This window comes from Pezoporus wallicus, unplaced genomic scaffold, assembly GCF_028554395.1.
Source record: "Pezoporus wallicus isolate ANWC-B61680 ecotype Strahan unplaced genomic scaffold, APGP_CSIRO_Pwel_v1 contig_8542, whole genome shotgun sequence".
In the NCBI taxonomy this organism is placed as follows: Eukaryota; Metazoa; Chordata; class Aves; order Psittaciformes; family Psittacidae; genus Pezoporus; species Pezoporus wallicus.
The window spans coordinates 3,421,153-3,444,902 of NW_026640148.1; the positions used below are offsets into that span (position 1 = coordinate 3,421,153).

The 23,750-nt window shown below is 37.6% G+C and overlaps 1 protein-coding gene across 44 annotated transcripts in view; it reads right to left on the reverse strand.

Annotated features, from left to right (window-relative positions):
* Nucleotides 1-23,750, reverse strand: part of SLMAP (sarcolemma associated protein) — a 93,393-nt gene that overhangs the window by 52,665 nt on the left and 16,978 nt on the right. For 23 of the 44 annotated variants that reach the window (XM_057417585.1, XM_057417627.1, XM_057417623.1 and 20 more), the window contains exons 2-4: nt 7,296-7,449; nt 1,995-2,067; nt 656-692 (exon numbers count right to left, since the gene is read on the reverse strand). In XM_057417585.1, coding sequence (XP_057273568.1) covers nt 656-692; nt 1,995-2,067; nt 7,296-7,449 — 264 coding nt within the window. Of the gene's footprint in view, nt 1-655; nt 693-1,994; nt 2,068-3,406; nt 3,426-7,295; nt 7,450-23,750 lie in introns of those variants that run through there. The other 21 variants (XM_057417628.1, XM_057417614.1, XM_057417617.1 and 18 more) reach the window with 2 other exon arrangements.

A 23,750-nucleotide genomic window follows, 5' to 3' on the forward strand; every position in this document is an offset into this window, starting at 1 on the left:
ATAATTTGCCTTTGTAAGTATCTATGTCAGATTTGGGGACTATTTATATTATCTTTAATCATAACTCAAATTGTTCTGGACTTGGGGAGAACAGAAGAATTGTTTTGGGGTGGTTCTTCTACAAATTTATTTACTAATTCTTGTAGGCTCTTCCTACATTGACATAATTTTGAAGCTGATTTTCGCACTTATACCTGCAGTCCTCAGAATTCGTGCCCTTGTCCCCGATTCAAGATATATGTGCTGTTCTGAAACCTCAACTAAAATGCAGTGTCTTATTAACTCCTCGTACTGCTGACTTCACAAGTTTCCTTAGCTTCACAGAACTTCACCCTTTATGTTTAGAAGTCTGAGTCGAACCTGTGTTCAGAAGTCTGAATTGTTTAGAAGTCTGAGTTGAAACTATTTAATTCTTCTTCTTAGAGACTAGAGAGACAACCAATTCCTGATCAAGTTCAGCTACCTTAAAACGTACACTGCAACACGGCATTACCTTCTCTACTTTAAATGTCACTCAAAATACTAAACTAGTAAAAACTAGGTACCGCAAAACATATATAGATGTAACTAAATTCCTCTATTTCTTCATCTTTATAATATGCCAGAAAACAGCATGTGGCTGAATAAGGCAGAACACAGCAGACTACTGAATTACCTTGTCAACAGGACTTGGTAATGGAGCATGGATAACACTAAAAGAAAAAAAAAGCAAAAAAGTTAAAAAAAGTGAACACAAAGCGCAGAACTGCAGTTAAAAAAAATAATTTAGATCCCTAACACATTTAATCAAGATGCTTCGTATTTTGAAGTTTATTCGTCACATAAAAATGAAGACTTGATACATAAACATGCAAAACCAGTTCATACTATGTTGACCAACATTTTCAAAGTTACAGAACTGTTTTCAGATTATAAATCCAAGGTCTATACTTTTATTTCAATAGCTATATAGTACTTGATTCTTTTAGAACTGATTCGTTAAGATTTAAACCAATTCACATGCACAAAACAACAGCTATGAATATATGGATATATTACTCGTGCAAATTCAACAAACTGCATAAAATAATATTTGGTAACTTACAGAATTTTGTATGCTTTTACTAGAACAAGGTTTATATTTGCACATTTTCATCAGAATAAAACATTTAATACCATATGTTTTCACACTTCTTACTAAAACAATTACAATGAAAACTTCCTGCAATACTTTGACTTATCTTCTGAGAAGCAAAGACCCGAAAGCTTCATGCAAATATTTCTGCATACTAATGCTAAAAGAATGCTTAAATAAGCAGTCAAAAACCACACAATTGGTAAGATTGAAAGATGATTAAGAAGATTAATATTATGTAATTTGTAATGTGCACTCTATTAGTGGAAACAAAACATTTTTTGCTCCATAACATGCACACATATACAGAAAGCGCTCTCAATATTCATCTGAGTTTACAAACATTATTCCATCATATTTTACGAATATTTCCCCCATGCCAAGCAAAGCTTTCTTTCATTGTGACACTAAATAACTGCACCAGTTACTGCATTACTTATCTGAAGACTATAAACAGTGTTACATGTACACACAAAGAAATACTATTAACTTCACTTTAGTAGAGTCTATGTGTATTTAAAGGAGCCAAAATAATAATCCCACATAAAAGAGGGAAGGATAATTTGCTCATTTGCTTTGTTTTTCCCTATATTCTTCCGTTTATAATACCCATTCCAGTACCCCAAACCACAGCCAGTCAGAAAAGCACAACTTGATAAGAACTTCTTTATCTTTCATTGCTGTCTTAATTTCTAAAAGCAACAAGCAAATGAGATTTCTTTTTTATAATGCCTGAAAAAGACCCATGCTCTCAGCTACTTCCTTTCTGTGAAAATGGGAAAAGAAACTGTTCCTATGCTGATTTCAAACATAATATTCATCAAGTCTTCATTACACAGTAGTTTAATTTTGCTGCATATGAATAGATACTCATTCTTACTCTGATCGCAATCGAGCTTCCATTCCATCTGGAAGAAACAGTTTGATTGTGGAGACTATACATCCATGAGTAACTGAAAAGAAACAAATACCAAGTCATGATGATTCATTATTATTTAAGTTCAATGGTTAATGTTATAGTAGCCAAGCAAACTGTCCTAAGAAACTTTGAGGGAAGGAAACAACCAGAGTGCCTTCAAGCATCAGTGCATGGATCTGCCTTCTCAGATCTCCAGAGCCTGGAAGCTTTACTGATGAGTTGATGCTGTGTACTTCAACTTGGCTGTGAAGAACTTCCAGTTCCAGTTCTTCCACATGCAGCAGTACCTGCAAGTTGTCTTTACTGCGGCAAGTTAAAAAAGTTAACTGTATGTTTTGATCATAAAATGAAGAAAAAGGAAAGCATTCCCTGTGCTCGGTAACACGAATGCACAAGTACGAACAAAATAATGAGCTACCATTTTGACAAGATTCCTATGAGGATATCCAGGGCCTTAAAAGGTAACACATCCAATTTGTATCACCAGACACTCACTTTAGCATCTGGGACTTGTCAAGTGGTTGCTATTTACAAACACAAGCATCAAAAAGGAACACAAAGAAAGAGTGTAGAAACTACAGAGAAGTGCATGCGCACCCTCTTGAATGCTATGACCAGCGTTAAAGGCAATGTATCTCTTTTGGTATGCTTATAGTACACATCCAATGCACAGCCCTAGATAAGTGGCCTCTCGCTTTACCAGGAGAAAGCTTGCTCCTGCAGGACTAAAGTCAAGATTCCATGAACTCAAGAAGATCCTAAAGGATAAGAGGAGACAATGCAGTATTTGATTCTTCCATCGAGTTCAGCCTCTCTTCACAGTGTTTCCCAAAAATGTTACTGGCATCATCTTCAATGACATTTAAGTCAAATTACAGGTTTTCTTGTTTGTTTGTCTGTTTGTTTTGGAGGGGTTTTTTGTCTGTTGTGGGGTTGCTTTTTTGTTGTCTTAGTGGGTTTTTTTTCCCCTTGTATGGTTCTATAAACTGGAAAGTAAGAATTCTTTCCAGTTACATGTTCCTAAAATACTGCCTCAAGCTAGATATATGTAAGTATATGGTCGTCTATCATCTGCCACTATACCTGAAGTACTCACCAACATACAAGTGGCTGCTCTACTTTCATGGTTATTAATATCAGTAAAACAGTTAATCTGGCTTTGACAAAACAGGGCCATGGGTGTTTTAGGACATCATCAGTACTCCAGGGAAACGAGACAGGTCTTTGAGGAAGCTACCTCAATAAAATCTAAAAATACAGGAGAAATTTTCCAACCGAAGAGAACTGTTCTTAGCCTTTATTCAGTGCTAAAAGCTAATGATGCTTTGGAGAAGTATCTTCTTGGCTACTGCACCTTGTTTTTTCAAGCTGACCTGGTAAAGTATTAAATTTTCATGCCAGGGAAGAACAGCCAGGATCTCAGTCTCAAAAGAGATTAATCCACAGCTTCTGACTTTTTGGCTTTAGACCCCAGAATTCCCAAATCTGTTCTGGAAAAAAAAACCCTTTGAAGAAAACATCCAAAACATTACTGATATTAGCTGTAGCATGTAATACACCGCTTTTGTAATGAAGAATCTTTCCATTAATGTATAAAGAGGAAATCAGTGATTTCAAGAAGAAAGTGTTAGGGTATCTGAAATTAAAGACCAACAGACTGCTTTACCTTTGGGTCATGTATCAGGTCGGTCTGCTTGAGATTATATAATGTCAAAGTTTTTCAACATCAACACACAGACTGAAAAAACTCCCTTCTAAGCTGCAGGAGCTTTATTTGTGTAAAAGATTAAGAAACACAGAAGAGGGTCTCATACAGACAGAGAATGCGAAAAGGGTTTATAAAATAAAAATAGGTTTATAAAATAAAAAAATTTAAAAGAAAAAAAAAATCAAACCTGTGGTCTGTCCTTTAGCTATCAGTTCATAATAATCAGAAAAATAATGGGAAAGTGGAAGTGGAAGGTACAGCAAAATATAAAATACTACTGAATTGATGAGTGGACAGCACAGTAATTAACTCTGTATTATTGCTTTTGGAGAATAATTAGAGCAATAAAGCAAGCTGCGGTTGCAGTCGCGATGGAGCAATCTCTGACCAGCCTCAGCCACGGCCCCTGCCCGCCCCGCGCCCCAGGTGACCCACGGGCCCCGCTCACCTCCGGCGCTGCCGAGGGGTCGGCTCAGGACGCGCAGCCGGGCCCGGCTCTCCCCTGCCCCAGCCCTCCCGAGCACAGCCTCGGCCCGCAGCCGACCGCGGCGCCAGGCGGCGCTGCAGAGCGGCGGCGGCCGCGGGGACCGGCCCGATCCCAAGCGACACTGTCATCGTTAAACTGATCTCAGCGGCGCTGCGATGATCAAACCACGCCAAGCAACTGCCCCTCGCGATCCCCTCACAGCGCCGTGTGCTGGGCAGCAGCACGCATCAAGCTCCTTCACCTACACTGGCTTTTCCAAACACCGTGCGCCACGAAACAGACTTTATTGAAGAGTCCAACCTGGACCAGGAACAAGTGCATAAACTGTACTTGAACTAAACCGTCTGGTATCATCTGACCCTGCTCCGAAGCCTGACGCTGTGCTCTCCACTGAGGAGTCACCATCCATGAACTCCTGGGATGCTCCAGCACCCACTGGGAAGTTCAGGAGGTGCTAATAGAATATGACCCACACTAACACAGGGAAAAGCACAGAGAGATGATTAATGGATCCTGGATTAAGGAGAGGGAAATGTGCTGGCCTGTGTGCTTGTCTGTGCTGTGAGAGTGGACAAATAAGGAAGCAGGAGGGCCGGGAACATTTCTCCAGGGCCTGTTCATGACTTCAGCTCGGCAGCAGAAGCTGAGGCATGGCCCTTGTGTAAGATACCCTGGAAAATCACAGGCTGAACGTGCCACTATTTTAATGAACCAAATCAAGATCGCATTTGCAAGGAAATGACTGAGATACAGCCTGAACAATGAAATAAAAATAAATGTATTCTAGCAATATTTACAGAACTCAGAATCTACATAAGCAAGTAAACGCTGCCTATCCTGTCCTCATTGCCTTGTAATCACGCACAGCGAAACGCTGAAACGGCTTGTCCAAGTATAGCATTATGTAAACACCAGAATACAAAATGGTTTAAAAGGGAATCCCTAATTTAAAAACAACTTTCATGCCCATTTCATTACTTTATTAACAGTAACATCTAAGACTGATGCAAAAAACCTGTTTACATGCATTCCAATTGCATTCATGGGTAGGTAAACACTTCAACTGTGACGCAGCTGTTTCATGCCCCAACATGATGATATGATCTTCATTCATTGCTTGGGGGAGCACAGAGAGGGAGGAAAGCAAACCTGGGTGCTCTTCCTTATTAGCTAGCCCCACACATTCATGAGTAACATGAGTCCTAATGTTCAAAGCTAAAGAGGAGGAAAGGAAGGCTGCAAAACCTGATCGCTCATTACACAAGTGTCAGGTCTCTGGGATTGTGTTTTGTGTAACTAACACAAAACCCTTGGGAAGAGCTACCACTGCCAAGGACTCCTGGCAAGAATTCGCTTACGATGAACTTTCCACAAACTTTCACATCAACTAATTGCAAATAATTGCTGATAAAATCAAGTGAACTCCAATTTTTCTTCCAACTGAACCTTAAAATAAAACCTGTTTAGGTCTAAATACACATGAAGAAATTGAGCTTCTTTCAGAAAGGACAGGATCTCGTCAAATGAATAGTCCCAGGTTCATTAAATGCAATGTATTGTTTAATTTATTCAATGTATACTGTTAGCTTTCATAAATATTTGCAATCACTTCACATGAAATAATACTTTAATTAACTCCCAGGCAATTCCAATTAGACATCCAGGAGTTAAATCTTTGCAACATCATTTTTGAGCAACGTGAAACAATGTGATGTGACCTCTATTACAATGAATCACTCAAAAATACTAAAGGTCCAGAAGCTTTCCATGACAAAATAACTAACCACCAATATTGCTTAACAATGTTTTCTTTAAAGGTGTATTCATTAACCTTCCTGTGATACTCCAGATGTTGAGAACTATGACCTACCCATCTACAGACAGGTAGACTTCATGAGTAACAGATGGAGCAGGCTTCATCTTTCTGTTTTGTTCACTTAATGACCTTTAAGAATTCTATTGTTGTACGACTGATGTGTTGTGGGGTTTCTCGAGGGGGGTTGCTTGTTTGGGGAGTTTGCTGGGTTTAAGAGAATTTTACCATCAGCATTTAAATTTAATGTTCAGAAATTAGTAAAGTGGAAGAGGAGTGATGGCAGTTCTGTGCGTTACTGAATTAGGATTCTTCAGAACATGACCAGAACTTCAATGCTTACAGCACATAACAGACCTACTGGGCAACTTTTAAGTCTTGGAAATATTGATTACAATCTAATAATGAACACGCAGACCAGTTTTCAGAAAGAGAAAGAAATGGTTCCTAAAACACTGTACATAAATGCAAAAGATAAGAGACTGAGGCTGCATTTTTATTGATTAACAGATACATAGCTATTACCACAATACAAGATCTCCTGAGTGTGCTTGCTAAGAAGAGGACAGCAAGAAAACAAAACTAAACAAAAATCCCATCACCTCATTTTTCAGCTAGCAACTTTTTTCCATCGTCTTTTTAAAGTACCTGCAGAAACCAAAATCAGGAACAGTCACAGAAAGAACCAGCAGGTTATTTTAGCAAAAATTAAATTAGCCCACTTCAAACTTACACTGTTTTATCAAGAAATTCAGTTTCATACTTCTGCCACATTATTAATTGTAATTTCAGGATTCATAGGCTTGAAAGGTAGTTACAAAAATAAAATTAAAAAACCCCAACACAGCACTACACACACGCCCATGCTGCGCTTCTTTAATTGCTGTAAGCCAGTTTCAGTGAAGCAATAGCTAAACATGTAGTCCCAGTTGAGCCTCCTTTTCTGAATCTGCATTTCCACTACACATACTAGCACCCATACAGAAGAAGGTGGGTCATGGAAGCAACCCAGTTAAAATTTAGCTGGGGGTGCAGGAGGGAATAGAGTCCAAGCAGATCATTTTCTTGATCTAGTTTACTGCGTGGCCCAAAGACCCATTGCCAGCAGAAAGGAGGGAAGAGACAACAAAATAAAGAGTCCAAAACACCAACCTATTTTCTCACAGCAAGGAATACCATTTACTGTTACAGATCAGGTTGTGGTAAGAGGATCTCAATACACTTGGAAAATAAAAAAGAAAAGATGATCCATACCCTTACCTTTCCGCGTGTTCTCCGTCACATCTACACCAAACTGGATGATGTCACCTGACATAATTTCACATGGTGGGCTTTCCTCGGATCCTCTGCTCAGTCTTTGACTATTAATAAAGGTACCATTACTACTTTTAGTGTCTTGAAGGTAGAACTGTAAAAACAAACAAAAAGGATAGTAAAGCATCTGGAAAAAAAAAAAACACAAAATAAGTATGATGAAACATAAGCTCCAATAAAATTTTAATTGCTATAAAATAAAGCTTGAGCTCGCAGGGTAGAAGAGGACAAATGTATCAAACTCCAAACACCTTCCTCAGGATGCAACATCTTCACATTATCAAGAAGTATTTGTATTTGATTTTTATATTTTAAACGTATGATGAAATTCTAGCACATACACCATGCAAATAATTGCTACCAACTGTACTTAACCTACTGCCTGCATGGAAAGCATCAGATATTGTAGCAACACCACCTTTTGCCACACGTATAATAAAAGCTTACATTTATGTTGGTCAACACACAAAACCTCTACCTGCTTATACACTTAATGTAACAGTAGGGAAGGCTAGCACTGAGGGAACCAGACAAAACTCTGCAAGAGAACAGAGTTCAGGAATTGTAATGTCAGACCATGGTGAAGCTAAGGGAGAAAAAAAATATAGGATGCTTTTACCTCCCAGAGGTACTAGTTCACACCATTAAGTTAATCTCAAAATTGCTGCATCAAGTACCTTTGTAAATAACCGTTTGTAGAGTTAATTAAATTTTAATAGCCACTTATTGGATCAGAAACTGCTTATGACACAAGACTTCTGGTCAAAATTGCTCTGTCTGAAAAGAGGTTGTGAGTGAGTCACCTTGCAGAAGACCACACTCAATGGCTAAAACCTGATCAGCAGACAAGATGAAACAGGGGACTGGAATGTTACTAACCAGCCAGGTAACTACTGAAATGAGTCACTTTCAGCAGTTCACAATAGTTATTACAGGAACCTGATGGGATGGTAGAAATCCCCAGCTTCCTGCACTCGTAAGTAATCTCATCAAGTTTCAACCATAAGGCTGGGGGAGAGATGTTGCCTTCAGAGAAATGAATGTATTCCCATGTTTTTCTTATAAAGGCAAATGCCATTTTTTCTCAGGATTCCACGCAAGACTTCCCATGCCTCTATTATCACACTCCTCAAAAAGTAATAAATAGCTCAAAATCAGAGTGGAGGGAAAAGGAAGGGTTAAAACAGAGCAGGAGACCAGCAGTAGGGTCTAAAGGCCTCATACTGGAAAATGACGCCAAGCACATGATAAGTATCTTACATGCAGCAACAGGAATGCCAGCACGGGAAGGCTCCCCTAGGATGTATGTAACAGCAGCATGAAAAGCAGCACATGAAAGATATTCCCCCCCCAATAGATTGGTCTTTGATCTCAAATTGAAGAAAAAGAAAATAATTCTCAGTCATATATTGATACAGATGAAGGTAAACACAAATTATGGCTGCATTCACTGCAGTAACAACCAGACCCACCCTACTCTAAATATTACTCTATTATGAAATACTATATATTAATACATAATAGTATATAATATAACTTTTATTACAATTGCAGGTTTGAAAGCCAATCTAATTAATTAGCTTGTTAATTTACTAATCTGAGAGTACTGAACCTTCTCATGGTTCAGTGCAGAGATAATTAGGTTTTTACTTCCTGTTTGTTCTTGATTAGCTTTCTGCTCCATTTGAATATCCTTCTGTTATGAAAAAGTGAGTCACAAGCAAGGAGAAACATACTTGTGCTTATTCTTCTCCACCCTTTTCTTTCCTATGCATAATAGGTGCCTTTTATCCCTCCAACATTTTCATTAATCACTGCCCCTTGCAAAAACACTTCTGTAGAATCTGCAGATGGGGCACAGATTAAACGGCACAACAAAATACAGGAGAGTGAAGACAGGAAAGGAGGTGCAACAGAGCATCAGCAACAAAACTTCATCAGAACATCAAACAAAACAGCAGACACAAAATTCAAACTGGAAAAAGTAAACAAATGGTCACAGAAAATGCACATTAAGTTTAATATTATCAAACTAATGTCCATTTAACTACGATTCATTCTGTAAATTTTAGAAGAGATGCTCCTAAAGTCTTTACAAACAGAATAAAACCGCTCTCTTTCTGTATCCAGTAAAGAAAGAAGTAATGTCAACAACATGTTAACAAGCTGATGTATAAGGAGAAATGCACTGATTTCAAGACTTAGTAAAAAGGATTCAATTATCTTTAATGTCACAACTAGCTGGGACAGAGCTCATCCCTTTCATGTAACAATTTCAAACATTACTCCTATGCTAGTTTTCCTGGTTCAAATGATCTTTCTCAAAGGTCAGTCCTCCATCACTTTTGTATCATTACTGAAAGTTACCTTTAGAAACAAAAACAAAATCAAATCAAGCACCAGCCCCAAAACAAACATGTATATGTTAACTAGCATTTATAGTAGTATACTGGTATTTATTACACTATTAATTATGCATATCCTTGGTGGATGTTCCATTTCAATTTTTCACAGCAGCTCTGTGATACAGTGCCTGCTGTGAGCCCAGCACCATTTGCCCTTTCTGCTTCCACTGCAAACCAATGAACTCCAGCACAGTGCTGGCTTCAAGAGCAATTATAAATCCTTCCTTTCCCCAGTGCTCACTTCTGAGTTGCACCACCACCTCTTTAGTTGTACTGGCTGAGGCATTTGTTTAGTCACTGCAAACCAGTTTTGAAAGCAGATGTAAGTTATACGAGGAGGTGCTTAAGCCGGTACTGCCAGAAAAAAAAGGCAGCATATGCTGACCTAATTATACTTGATTCACACACCTCTTCAGATCAAACTCAACTCCCAACCTTTTGTGCCTTGTATTAACAATTAGTCCCGTTTTGAGCAGAAATGGTAGCTCATGCACATTCAAAGCAACTCAGCTTTTGAGGACTGTTAAGGAGTTATCACATCCTTAACTCAGGTAACTATATGTATGGTTCAAGTGGTAGTTTCCCCTCTTTCTGAAATTACAACTATTACCATACAACTATTTAAGAAGCTTCCTTTCCAGTATCACACCATCTTCACACACAGAAGACAAAAAATCCTAGCCCATACTTCTTCCTTAGTAATTTATGTTCTCTCTCACTTATTCACCATTAATAAACTCTGTTAACTGCAGTCATCCTACCATGCTGCTTCCATAAAATTTATGGAGATGTTATGCTAAAGTAAAACCTGTGGTTCATCAGTACACTCAAACTCCTCCAGTACAGTCCATCTTCTTTAAAACAGCATTAAAGAAGTTGCAAAAAAACCCTACAATTTTTTATTTCCACGATTTGCAAGAAATTACGAATTAATTTTACAAATTTAGTATTTATCTTATTTCAAGTTACTATTCAGTTTTGCTGAATAAGCTCTGCTCTGACCTGTGGTGTATAAAAAAAAAAAATCTCATTCCATTTAAGTTCCATTGCTTTCTAGGTCGATGATTCAGAGCACCACCAACCAATTGCTAAATCACATTTATTTTTATGCAGTTAGCTACCACTACAATTTTCCCCTCTGCAACAAATTCCTAATATTTCCTGGTTAGTGAATAGAAAAATTCTTCCACAGACATTCTAGACTATAGTACATTAGATATATGCACATACAACACATGAATCCCACCTGGTATTAGGAAGCTGCAAAATTACTGTTCTCCAGAGGACAGATGGCCTATGGAATGTAGGTAGACTGTTGTTATATTGTTATTGTTATGTTGTTGTATTTCCTTGAAGACAACAAAAACCATTCTGCTTAATGATTACTATCATCACATCTTCCAAGAGGCAGACTAAAGAGAACTCCTTACTTAGCCTGACAAGACATGCAGTGTTTTGTTTTTCAAGCCATACGCAGTCCTGATATAGCATAAGACACTTCTGAAGGATCTCGGAGAAAACAAAGGATGAGTTCACAGATACACAGAAAAACTTGAAAAGAAAGTAACACACTTTTTCAGTGATTTACCTGAGATTTAATGACAGTACAACACAATGGTAGAACAAACAACTGACAAGCTCTTACTTTAATATTTTACTACAGGACTTGCTTTTAGCCCTACCTTTTTCAATTTCATGATATACGGTGTTTCTCTCAATATGCTGCATTATTCACTGAGGACCAAACTAGAGATTTAACATGAAGTTCTAGAATTAGCCTAAAGTGTAGACAAATGCACTCGTGATTGACGTTTTGGTTTGTAATTTTGTTCTGAGAAAGCCAAAGCGTTTATCTCCAAATAACTGCAGTACATAATAATCAGTCATACACACACACTCAAAAGCCAAAGATACCAAAGATCTTTCTGTTGTGTAACTGTTCATTACAAGATACAAGGTAAAGATGGAGAATAAGTGCTCCATGCACAGGGCAACAGAAAAATCAGTGTTTAAAGAATAAATATTCTATGCTTGATCACTAAAACAGTGTTTTTTCAAAAACTCTTATGAGCTAACTACCCCAAGTACAACAAAAAGGACAAAAGAACATCAAGTCCCTTCCACAGCAGAGCTGTACCAGTACTGCAGGAAGGCAGTAAATCAAGAACGGTGATCAAGACAGACTCACATAACATTTGCTATCACTATCTATAGCCATCCTGTTCCATTTTAAGAGCACATTTCTTCTACTCCATCTAACCCAGCTTGAAACTGCAGTTCAGGACAAATATGCCAAAAATTACAGTGAGGAGAATTACTGGAGAACTGAGTTTGTCTGCAGAGATGTGACATTCACTCCATGAAAAAGTCTACTTCTAAAAACAAAATATATAATACAATAATGAAACATATTTCAGCCTTATTCCATAGCTGAATTCATAATGAAGTAAATAAGCACCAAAATCTAGACCACTGATTTTTAGAGAAAGTCAATCATTAATGTGTACACAACTGCCATGTGCTTCAGAGCCCTGTCTTACAGCCTTTGAGTCATTAGTTTAAACCAGAAAGATTTATATTTGTCAAATTCTGAATTACAGCCACTAAGGGGATGCCAGCTGCATTTTTGCCTTGTTTACTGCCACAAAGGGGGAGCAAGGCTGTCAGCTAGAGTAGTTCAGCCATAAAACGCTGCAGTCACGATGACAAATTCTTCCCCTACTCATGCTACAAACTACATGATCAGTCATTGAACAACTAATGCTGGCATTACAAATGCAGCCCAAGTACTAAAGCTAACAGTCAAATGCAGCAAGTAAATACAGATCTAGAAACTGCAATACCTGCCCTAAAGCAATACTTCAGTGCAAAATAGGACTGCAGACTTGTACAGTGATCTAGGTTCATCTACTTGTTTGATGCCAAGTATTCTGCTAGGAATTCTAAGTACACTGGCTCTGCACAATCTGAATTGTGCACAAAGAATTTAAAACAATAAGTAAGGGGGTCAAGCAAAGTGGCCCACATTTATCACACTATATCTGTAAAGCTTCTTCTCCCATACTATTAAAAGATCGTATCTTCCTTGAAGTATTAACACAGAGTACTTTCTCATTTTGGGAGCAGCACTTCTGCTAGCAGAGTACACTGTGCAAACCATACTGAATTCCACATCAGTCCTTTGGCTGCAAGATAGAGAAGTTTAAATGCTAAATTATCTCCAGATCCAATTGATTGAGTTTCTCATTCTGGTCTGCTTAGACACATCCTAAATTCCTTTCTTCTCAGTTGCCTAACTCCACCCACCTGTCAAGGAAGTAGAAGTATTTGTCTCCATGAGCAAGCATAATTCACAGGGTGGGGTGCATCAAGCAAAATTGCTTTTCTATTTACTTTTATATTTCTTCAACACATGGATCTAATAGCTCTTTGCTTACCAAATTCCAGCTCCTTCAACTTGCCAACAAAACCAGTGCATTAACTTCTGAGCTCTTAGCAAATCTCCTTTTTAAGATTATTTTAGCTACCTGCAGCAGGCACACACTATGAAACTAAAACTGCCCAGCTGTGAGACACGGATTTTCCAGTCTGATTGAACAGACTGAAGGAGTGGCAGCTATTCAATGGTTATTTAGGGCTGTAAGTATTGAAGACCCCAGAGAAGCACAACTTACTAGTGTTTTTCAGTAACTTCTTTGCAAAATAATAAACCATTCTTCCTATGCAGTAAAAAGAGGGAAAAAAAACCCCACCCTTCTTTGATATAGCAACGGACAAAAGATATTCACCCTAAGTTTTCAACTGAAACTGTAAGCCTAACATAAATCCAGCCATTCTAATGAAAAAGGTTAAAATTCTCAGTTTTCAATAGGAATTCAGTACTATCCTTCCCAACTTGCCAGCATCTCCAAGGAGCAGGAGGAAGGGGACAGCAGGGAATATGCTCTTCTGCTGACCAAGTTGTTCTGTGTCCACTTACACCTTGAAGTTTTGTTGACTGTACTGCCAGGACAACCCTGCTGGTTGTTCATACCTGTCGTCAAGCAAAATAAACTGTGGCAGTAAAAGCAGTTTTGTGCCAGCATAACTGAGTCTGGGTACAAACAGAGTTCAGCCTTTTTCTGGATGTATCTGAACCGCTCGGAAGTATTAAACCCTCTGCTGCTTGCCATATCCCGATAGCTCAAGTGCTCTGAAGTTCACTACAGGCCCTGTCATTCAGCTTAACTTCCCTCTGAGCTAAAGTCAGCAAGGTTTACCTGAAAAGGACACTGGAGCTATGAAACGGAGGTGAAAACATGTTGAATTTGTGGGACGAGAAATCGCTTTTACACAGAGGGGCAATGCCAAACACCAAGAGGCTCTAAGAGCTTAAGCTCTGCACAAAACACGTTTGTCTTCAACTCTGGGCTGCTCAGTAGCAAAATGCCACCTTCCTCAACAAAACAGAGCAAACATTTCCAGGTGTGTTGTACCTGCAAACATTTCAACACAGATCTTTCTTTTGACATACAACACTGCACTGCTTATTTTAACTGGCAAGTTCTACAGATACAGTTACACCTATCAGAGTTTTAAATTATGGCATATTAAAAGCAGTCACAAAAAAAAAAAACACCATGAAAACATGTTTGCAGAGCTAATACCATCTCCTACCTGTTGTGCCCATTACTTTCTAAACCACTATTCAAACCCCATATTTGCTAGTAGTTGTAATTAATCTTACCAGTCTGAAGGTGAAACGCTCAGGATTCAAGGTTATTATTAGTCAATAGCCCCATAATATTCTTCAGTATTTTCAGCAATCCACATAATTTGCTTCATGCCAGGAAAATTCAGAAACAGGATGTCAGGCATTTACTTTAAAAGGATTTATTGATTTGTATTAGGAAGTGATCATTATTAACAGGAAGGCTACTAAAAAGACTAAGCAATACTTTTTAATTATTAAGTTTTAGAACTAGCTACATGGAGTTAAAACCACTTTATTTAAATGGTTCAGGCTATTTATCATCAAATAAAATTCTTGAACAGTGTTGCTGAATTTTTTTCAAACTAATATTAAAGAAATTGGCAGAAGATGGCTATAAGTTTTGGACATCAAACTACATCACAACCCAGGTTCTTCAGTTTTAAGCAGAAGCAAAACCTGAAGTTCACAATTTAAAGCTTATATATACATATAAAAGAATGAGGATGAAGATCTCTACTGCATGTCTCCAAAGTTTGCTGTAATTATTCACTGCTGCCCTCAGCTTCAAACCATAGTCCCACATATCTTTCACAATCACAGTGCCATTCAAGACTGACATCTTCAACTCACACATGGCAATGGATGAAAGAAATAAAGGCAGCTGAACCCACCACCATCCTAGTTATCTGCTCCAGTTGGCTCGAAGGCAGGGACAGATGAACACCTCAGCATGGTTGCAGAATTCCTATGACTTCAGTTTGCTTAATTTGGGTGGTATATAACAATGACCTGAGCTAAAAATGAGCATACTTTAGAAGCTGGTTCCTAAGCCATATACTCACACCTCCCACTGCAGCATCATCATTCAAGAAGAGAATGGCAGAGAGCAAGCTGTACTTACACTGTCAACCATCTGATTTCAATCAAATGCTGCACGTCAGAATCTTAAGACCTTAAAGTACATTTCACAACCAGAATTTGGAGTTCTCTGTATTAGGAGATAGCTGTCTAAATTAAAAACAAAAACCCACCATGACAACCTGCATCACCTTTGCTTTCATAAAATGTAAGTAAACAAACTGCATTACAATTCCCGGAACCTCCCAACAATGGCCAATACAGAACTGTATGGACATCCCAACCCACTTTCAGATTTCTTTTATTTACATTAGTTCTAAAAGGAACTATCAACATTCCAAACACCTACAACAACAAAACTTCTGGATAAAATACAGCAATACTATGGTGATGGTAACTTGCATGGAAAAAATTCTTTCATAAGATGATCATAGCAGGATGCCAATATCAAAGTAATAGCTTATACAGTGCTTTTACTCTCTGATTGCACACTCATTCAAAGCTTGGATGCCCAAATCTGCACCTCCCCCCTCCCCTTCCCTTCCTTCTCCCAAAAAAATACAAACAGTAACAAAGCTGGAATTCAACCAACATTAATAGAAACATTGTTAGAAAGGATGGTTCCCCTTGCTAACCCCTTTACTCTCACCCTCTTCGGGCTGAACTGGTGTCATTCAAGTAACCTCACACTCTCTTTTCTAGAAAAAACAATCTGTAACCTAACCAGACAGCTGTGAAGTTAACTGCTCCCAATAATCACATTCCATAACTGCAAAATGCAGTAAAACACCCAGTCACAGAAAAACAAGTCCTGACCCACCCTCTATTGCGCAGTACCACCTCATTCCTCCAACTTCTGGAATAAGTACACTTGAATGGAAGATCCATTCTGAATGGTGAGACCTGAAGTAATAGAAGGCATGGTACACAATATTCATTCCCCTCACCGAATAAAGTTTTCTGTGGTAAACAGAAGGTATAAAATAAAGTAGTTCAAAAGGGTAAAAGTTACTCAGGAGCACCGATCTATCTGTAGATTATTCAAATAATCCAGAAATGCATTTACTGTCAAAACGAGAAAGATGACAAGACACTTTCCAAAAACCTCAAGATAAAATGTTTTACCACAAAGCATGACACCACCATACAAGAATAGGTCTCTCTCCACATCAATGTCAGTACTTTTGATGCAAAAGGCTATTTTTAAAAAGAGATCTAGAGGAAGAGGTCTAATTTACAAGTAATTTACTTTATATATAGCTGACTGACTTGCTACAGTGAGACATCTGTCACCATAGTTACTAATTACTACTCTTTGGAACACCTCTTTTACTTAACTTTTGTCCTCACAAATTCCTGGAAATCAGCCTTCTGCTAAGAATGCTGGATGGTTTCAGGACAAGTAGAACAATTTTATATTTATGCTCTTCCCAGCTGAATCAGTCTGTCCCTTCACATATGTCATGCTTTAAAACCCCCGTTTCTAAGTAAATCACAAAACAGATGAAGGACATTAACAGCCTCCAAAAAGGAAATGCAACTCCATTCTGAATATAGACAAAGCAGAAAAGTTTCCTACAAATATATTCCACAACTCAGTACTAGTTCTATACAATTTTCTCAAGGAAAACAAAAAATTATTTGAATTTTCAGCCTACATGAAAATGCTCAAGTATAATTTTAATTCTGTGTGAAATTCTCATCGTGAAGATGCTGACAGATTTTTAAGGTATACTACTGCTTTAAGTGCCAAACTAAATTATATTTACAATAAAGTGCGATCAAGGGAAAGATTCCCAAGAAATTATTACTCACACATGGTCCCAAGCTGCTTAAGTTGACTTATTAGAATAAGCAATATAACAAAGAGACTTACTTTGTATTACTGCTGTCATAGATGACAATATCCTACACAACATACAGAGGCTTTGAAACAACTTCCCTGCTTCATATTAAAAACCTGACTAGTGTAATGGACTCATAAAACCAGGAAATACTAGATAAAAAAACCCAAACAGGTTTCTAGAAGGATACTGGACCTGTTGCAAAGAGGCTGTTCTGCATTATTTTATTAAGGAAGCTCAGTCTCTTGTTATGCAAGACATTTATACAGCTATGGATCATGTATCACTGCAATACCAGTGATTACTTGATATAATTTACATCAACTTCTATCACCACATCAAACATTTACCCTGGGGAAAACATATGGAGAAGGTGACTTCCTGAGGTTTAGCTTAATGTTCTTAATATTAATCAATTACAGAAATGTACTGCAACATTATATGGCTTTCAAATAAAGAAACAAAAATGCCTTAATAGGCCGTTACCCAGAAATTCAGGCTTCTTCAGGATAACCACTTCAGATAACCTCAGCGAAATAGTATTGAAATACTCATCAATCCTGATGCCCTTACATGAATACCTTCCTCCAAAACTAGAATAAAAGCTAAACACTGTTGTTTACTGTAATAAATCCAGTGAGTGTTTGGCAACATGGCATACTCAAACTCTGCAGTAACAAAAGTAAACATTATCTTGTACAAAGTCCTAAAGACTCTATTTGCAGGATACATGTATCCAGACACAGAATGAGAAGCTCTTCAACGAGCACATTTCCATACAGAACTCTGATTTTTTTTAATTACCTTTTTATTTTTTATTTTTCAAATGTATGTTCCTAAAGGTCTGCAAGTTATCATTGCAATTTTCTCTTACCTTCCAGTGGCAAAAGCACCTGTACTAATATTCTCCAGTAGGAAAAAACACTAAGACTATTAAGAAGACTAAAATTTTTAAATTCATGATGAAGAAGTGGTTAAACTTGATAGTAACATTCTTTGGCCAACTTTATAAAGTGCGGGATCAAAATGAACTGTGGTCTTGTCTCCAACTACTGCAATGAAAAGTATGACATAAAAAGGGATATTTGTCATATTTCAACACAGCTTTGCCCTAATTTAAGACCAGAGGTAAGGCATAAATCTCTCCTGGTCTTTAAATTTCAAGAGACTGATCTTATTAAAATCTAGCATAAGTAAAAACTAAAATCAAATGTCTACAACATCTACTAAGATAAACAGTAAAATGTTTTAATGGAAAAACATCTGAGAATAGGCAGAATTGACAGAAAAAGCTAAAGACAAATGAAACCCAAATGTTTTTTTCAAAATGGAAATCTCAAAATACTGTCAGGATCTGGCACAGTAAATATTTAGACCAAGCAATCCAATACTAACACTATGCATTATTTCTCCTTCCCCTAAAATCTTGAATTAATAAGCGATTAGCAAAATATTAACTGAAATTGACATTTTCCTTAAGAAATTTGCATTATTAAACTTCTATCAGTGAACAATTACGTTTTTCACTCACAAGCAAATAGAAGAAAAACCACAAGAGAAGCCAAGATTACCAGATACTCCACCAGACTAAGAGCCGGAAGAGAAGATCTACTTATGAGAAAGGAAAAGTATAAGGCAGCTCATTAGTTTATCAAGAAACTCAAACTCTCAACCCTAACCCCAGACATTTTGAGGCAGGTGCAATACTGCAAAAGCTGCTACACTCTGCTGAGTTCTCCAATTAGTTAATCATTACACCAAAGCTCCTCTACTCCATGCAAAGAAGGATCTCTTCTCACATGTTCACTTTTCAACTGTGTAGAGAATGAAGGGAGAAGTTGTTGAAACTATTCTAACCTTTCCTCATTTCTCCTCCTTCCACACTGGGTTCTGCGTTTAACTACTACCATTAATTCCATACTGCTGTTTTATGACAGAGAAAACTCCCAGGGATCACACATTCAGATAGAGAAAAAAAACCTCATCAGATTTCACAAACCCCTTCAAATGCAGTAGTGGTTTGGTACCGTCACATTAACACTTCGTAAAAACTAAAAATACCCTGGGAAAAAAAAATGTATTAAGAAGTTTTCTCCCTCCCTTTTAATAAGGGACATAATCCACTTGACTTTTCTATTGCAACTACAGTTGGTTTCTTTAAACAGACCTAGTTAATTCATCAATACTTTGCACAAAGATGTCTTGCTTTCTGTATCATCTGTTCCTGAACTATTTATTAACGCATGACAGATGTCACCAGGAAAAATAATGTTCAGTACATTTCTGAACTACAGTTAAAATGACCATACTGAAGATAAGCCTAATGTCATGGTGATATAAATTCCGTGCAGCCAATAAAGATGCAGAAGTAAAAGTCCTGACTCCAGAGAACTGCCTGAGTACAGATGACACTGTACTAACTTGAATCACGTCAAACTCAAGTTATTGTAACAGATCCAAACCACAAATACTATCAAAATACAGTATAGTGAGAGTTCACGGCACACTTCCTCATACCAAAACCAAGGGCTCACCAGAGCAATAGGCTCCTTTATGTTCTTCTGAAGATTTGTCTGCATCAAGTAAGGACGAAACCTTTTTCTTAAATAAAAGTTTATTTTCATTCCGTGTTTTGAACTTCAGCATTCCATACCCAGAGCAAATGCAGTTAACTGGAAACCAAACACTGACAGAGAAGGGTGCGGCTCCATCCAAAGATGGAAAATTCATTTTCCAGCACAGAGGAGAAATCTGACAATTGAGAGTTTAATATTTGTACTCAAGGCACTGCCAAGCCATACCTCCAACAAAGTGAGAGCGAGAACAGGCTGGGAGGAGGCTGCAGCTATGTGCAACTGATTCCTGGGTCAAGACTTTGAAAGCAAGCAGTAACTGAGTGCTGGTATTCATGAACAAAGGCAGATTATTCTGGTGTTCCTTTAAGACCAAAAATTTTACAATTAAAAAAAAACACCACGATTATTTTATTGTATTTTCAGGTTTCAGATTCTAATAAAATAATCTTTTTTTTTTTTTTAAGCTTAAGAAATACCCATAGCACACATCCACATACTGAGAGGGGTCTGCCAGCAACACAGGAGATTGCATGAGCTCATTTTTTGACACGGGATCTTACAGAATATTAGTCAGCCATATCCCTATCTGCATGCTACTGGCTTCGGAACAAAGGGCAGGTGCTGCAGCATTCTCAGCAGTTCACAACACCAGAACAGCCCCAGCAGATGCAGAGGAATGGGCAGAGTGCAGATAAGGTGTTCAACGATATGGTAATCGCAATTTCAAACACATGATTCCTACTGGTCTTGGACAAGGGCAAAAAACACATACATGGTACCTTGGATTTACAGAGTAAACAGGCAAGTGTTGCCATGTTAGCAAACCAGGTAATTATTTCAGTGAAGCTTTCTACGAAGCATTTTGACATCTTCTTTTTCTAGCTATTTTCCATCATATTCACAAAGTCATCAAGGACACTACAGTACATTGTCAACACTCTGCCCATGAATTTCATTCTTCAGACAAGCTTAAAAAAAAAAAACAAAACCAACCTGAGTGCCTTTTAAAAGTCTTTGTCAATAAAAAGTACTTAGAACACACGTTAAGTGCCCAGGACCAATTTCCCAGTGAGCATGAGGAGCAGGGCAATGGAATTGCAAAGTACTGCTGGCAATCTTACACTCTTTCAGCTGCAAAGCTCTAGAGTATTCATCTGCACCTCACAAATACATTATCAAGCCTTGCACTTTTTATTTTGGACTGTGTCATATTCCCCTCTATAACATGGAAAACATCTCTCAAAGTACAAACAGAACTCCTTTCTAGCAACAGTGGCTCTAGATTGTCAGTCAGAAATATCTTTCATCTATGTTTTCATTCTTGAAACAGCCATCAGGTCGCTTCCCAAATGGCAGAGCCTTACACATACAAAAACACCTCCAACCACCTATATGCAGATTTCAGGTCACAGTGTCCAACTGACAAAACACAACACGACATCACATCTTTTTTACCAAGATGATATACATTTTTAATGACTAGAAACATACAGAGAAATTTTTCACAGCGCACCTCCTAAAAGCAGTGATACTAAGCTGCTGATACTATCTCCACTGAACCACTTAAGCCATTCTTTGTAGTTCAGCACCATCATCAGAAAAAGTACAGTCTGAATCCTGAAAAGCACAGGCAAAGTTACAGAAATATTACTAGTTCCTCTGACTAGCAAGGTTTTCCATGCAAGAAACTTGTCCTGCTCAATGTAGAAACTGGTCTATTGTTTGCCCACAGATGAATGGCTATCAAGTGATTTCTCTCATTAACTCTGTTGTGATGCTTAGTATTAAACAAAAGAGGGGCAATTGCAGAGAAAATATGAACCAAAAAAAAAAATCATTCTGCCTATCAAGAATCACAAAAGAACAAATTCATGTGACCTGAAAGACTTGGACACTTTTTCTTAAATATCCACTCACCTGAAAGTTGGTTCCAAAGCCTCTTCAAAAGATTAAAGTGCCACTCTACCCTTCCCATGAGGCAGCCAAAGGCACATCCCCAAAGACTGCAACCAGCACACCAGTAAGGCACTAATGATCATCTCATAAGATTAGAAAAAAGTTAAATTATACGATAAAACCATCAAGATTTTTTTATTCTGTCATAATAAATATGAACAGCATTCCCTGCTGTCAAATTACATATTAGCATATTGGGTTTTCTCTATACAGTCCTAGCATTACACAGTATTCACGGGAGTAGCTGCTCCACAGACCAGTGAAGACATTGCTACTGTAAAAAACACAACATATCCAACCATTTGCAAGCAAGAATCATCAAAATCCTTCCTTAAGCATGAAAATGCCTTTGCTTTTTTACTATTTAAACCTAAGTTACAACCACTAGAGGGCAACGGAATTATACAAACTCCTGCCCAGATTTGGTAACGCAAACCAATTCAATGAAAAGTACGCATCAGAAGCTAAAGTTGAAGACTCTTTGTATCATGAATGGGGATATTTTTATAATGAAATTTCCATTAATTATAGCATGTATGCCATGGGTTGCCTAAACTATTAATTCTATCTATAGTCTAGATCCTCAAACATAAGCTACTTTTAAGCTACAAATCCACATTAGCAATTCTACTTCTCAGATTTTAAAATAAGGTTTCTCAGCTTGAGTGTTCCTGCTACAGAAATTACACGGGTTACTGAAATTCCTCCCAGAACAAGTACATGGAAAAATCAGAATGCTGTCAAAGCCTTTTTACATTAAATTTAGAAATTGAATTTCCTAATCAATGGTAAAAAACATCTAGCTAAAAACGGGCCATATGCTGCAAACGAACTGGAATTACATGCAAATCTTTTTCCTTGCCTAATCAGCAGTTCAAAAATACTGCTTTGCAAATAAAACAGTGTTTTGAGAACAGTTTGTTTTTTTCCTTACAAAGGTAACACTTTCTTGAAATGTATTCTTGATTTTTAACATATTAAGTTCTGTTACAATTCATTACCTTGGCTTTAAAAAGAAGAGAAAGTCCAGAAACTAAAGCAATCCAGAAGAATAAGTAATTTGCTAAAAGAAAAAGGACAAAAACCACTGGCAGAAGGATATGACCTATAACTTAAAGCAAAGACATTTAAAGAATTATGTTAAAATCTACAGCCCTGACAGAACACGGAAGAAAGCTCAGCAAGCTTTGTTTCTCCAGTCATTAAAAATGATAATGACTTTTAATAATAGGGCAATGTACTGGTACTGCACATCCAATCACTCCCATCTACACTGGCCCTTCTACTCCACAAAAAAAAAAACAAAATCTGTATTGCATATCACCGAAACGGATGAACCCTCAAATTAAGCTCACATAAAATTCAAACTGCACTCCCAGTACAAACACAGCCTTCCCACAAAAAAACATGTTTGCTGGTAAGTAATAAGCTCTGACATACCAAGAGGTTTGTCATCCAAGCTTAAATTTAATATGCCTGTAGACAAGACTATACTTTGATTAAAGAAAAATCAGCAAGACTTTTGAGCTACCTGTAATTGTCTAGTATGAGTACGAAGTTTTAATAACTTTGAATTAGGATTAGATGCTATCCATAGCTTGTTTCAAAGGAAAATGGGTTGGGCCACCGGGAATTGGCAGCATTAAGAGCAACATGGTTAAACACAAACTCAAAGAGAAGTATGTGTCCCATTCCTTTTTTCTTCTAAACTTTTTGGAAAATAGTTTTCTTCTGCAGCAAAGAGGTATACTGGGGTCCAATGCAAATACCAGGCATATCAAACCCTACAGGTGATGCAGGTTAGCAGAATGTTTCATTGTATTATTACAGCTTTGCCTTATTTCAACCCTGTTGTAACTAAAAAAAAAAAACAAAAAAACAACCCATACACCCAAATTTGTGACACTTTGGTTAAAATTATTTTAAAGCAGTATTTTCCACTCAAAACCAGGAAAAACCCTGCAAAGTCTGCCCAGTCAGTCTTAAAACAATTAGGATGTATAAATTTTGTATTCTAACAGAAACATAAATCAGTTAACAGCTCTCCTGATGGCTTATACACA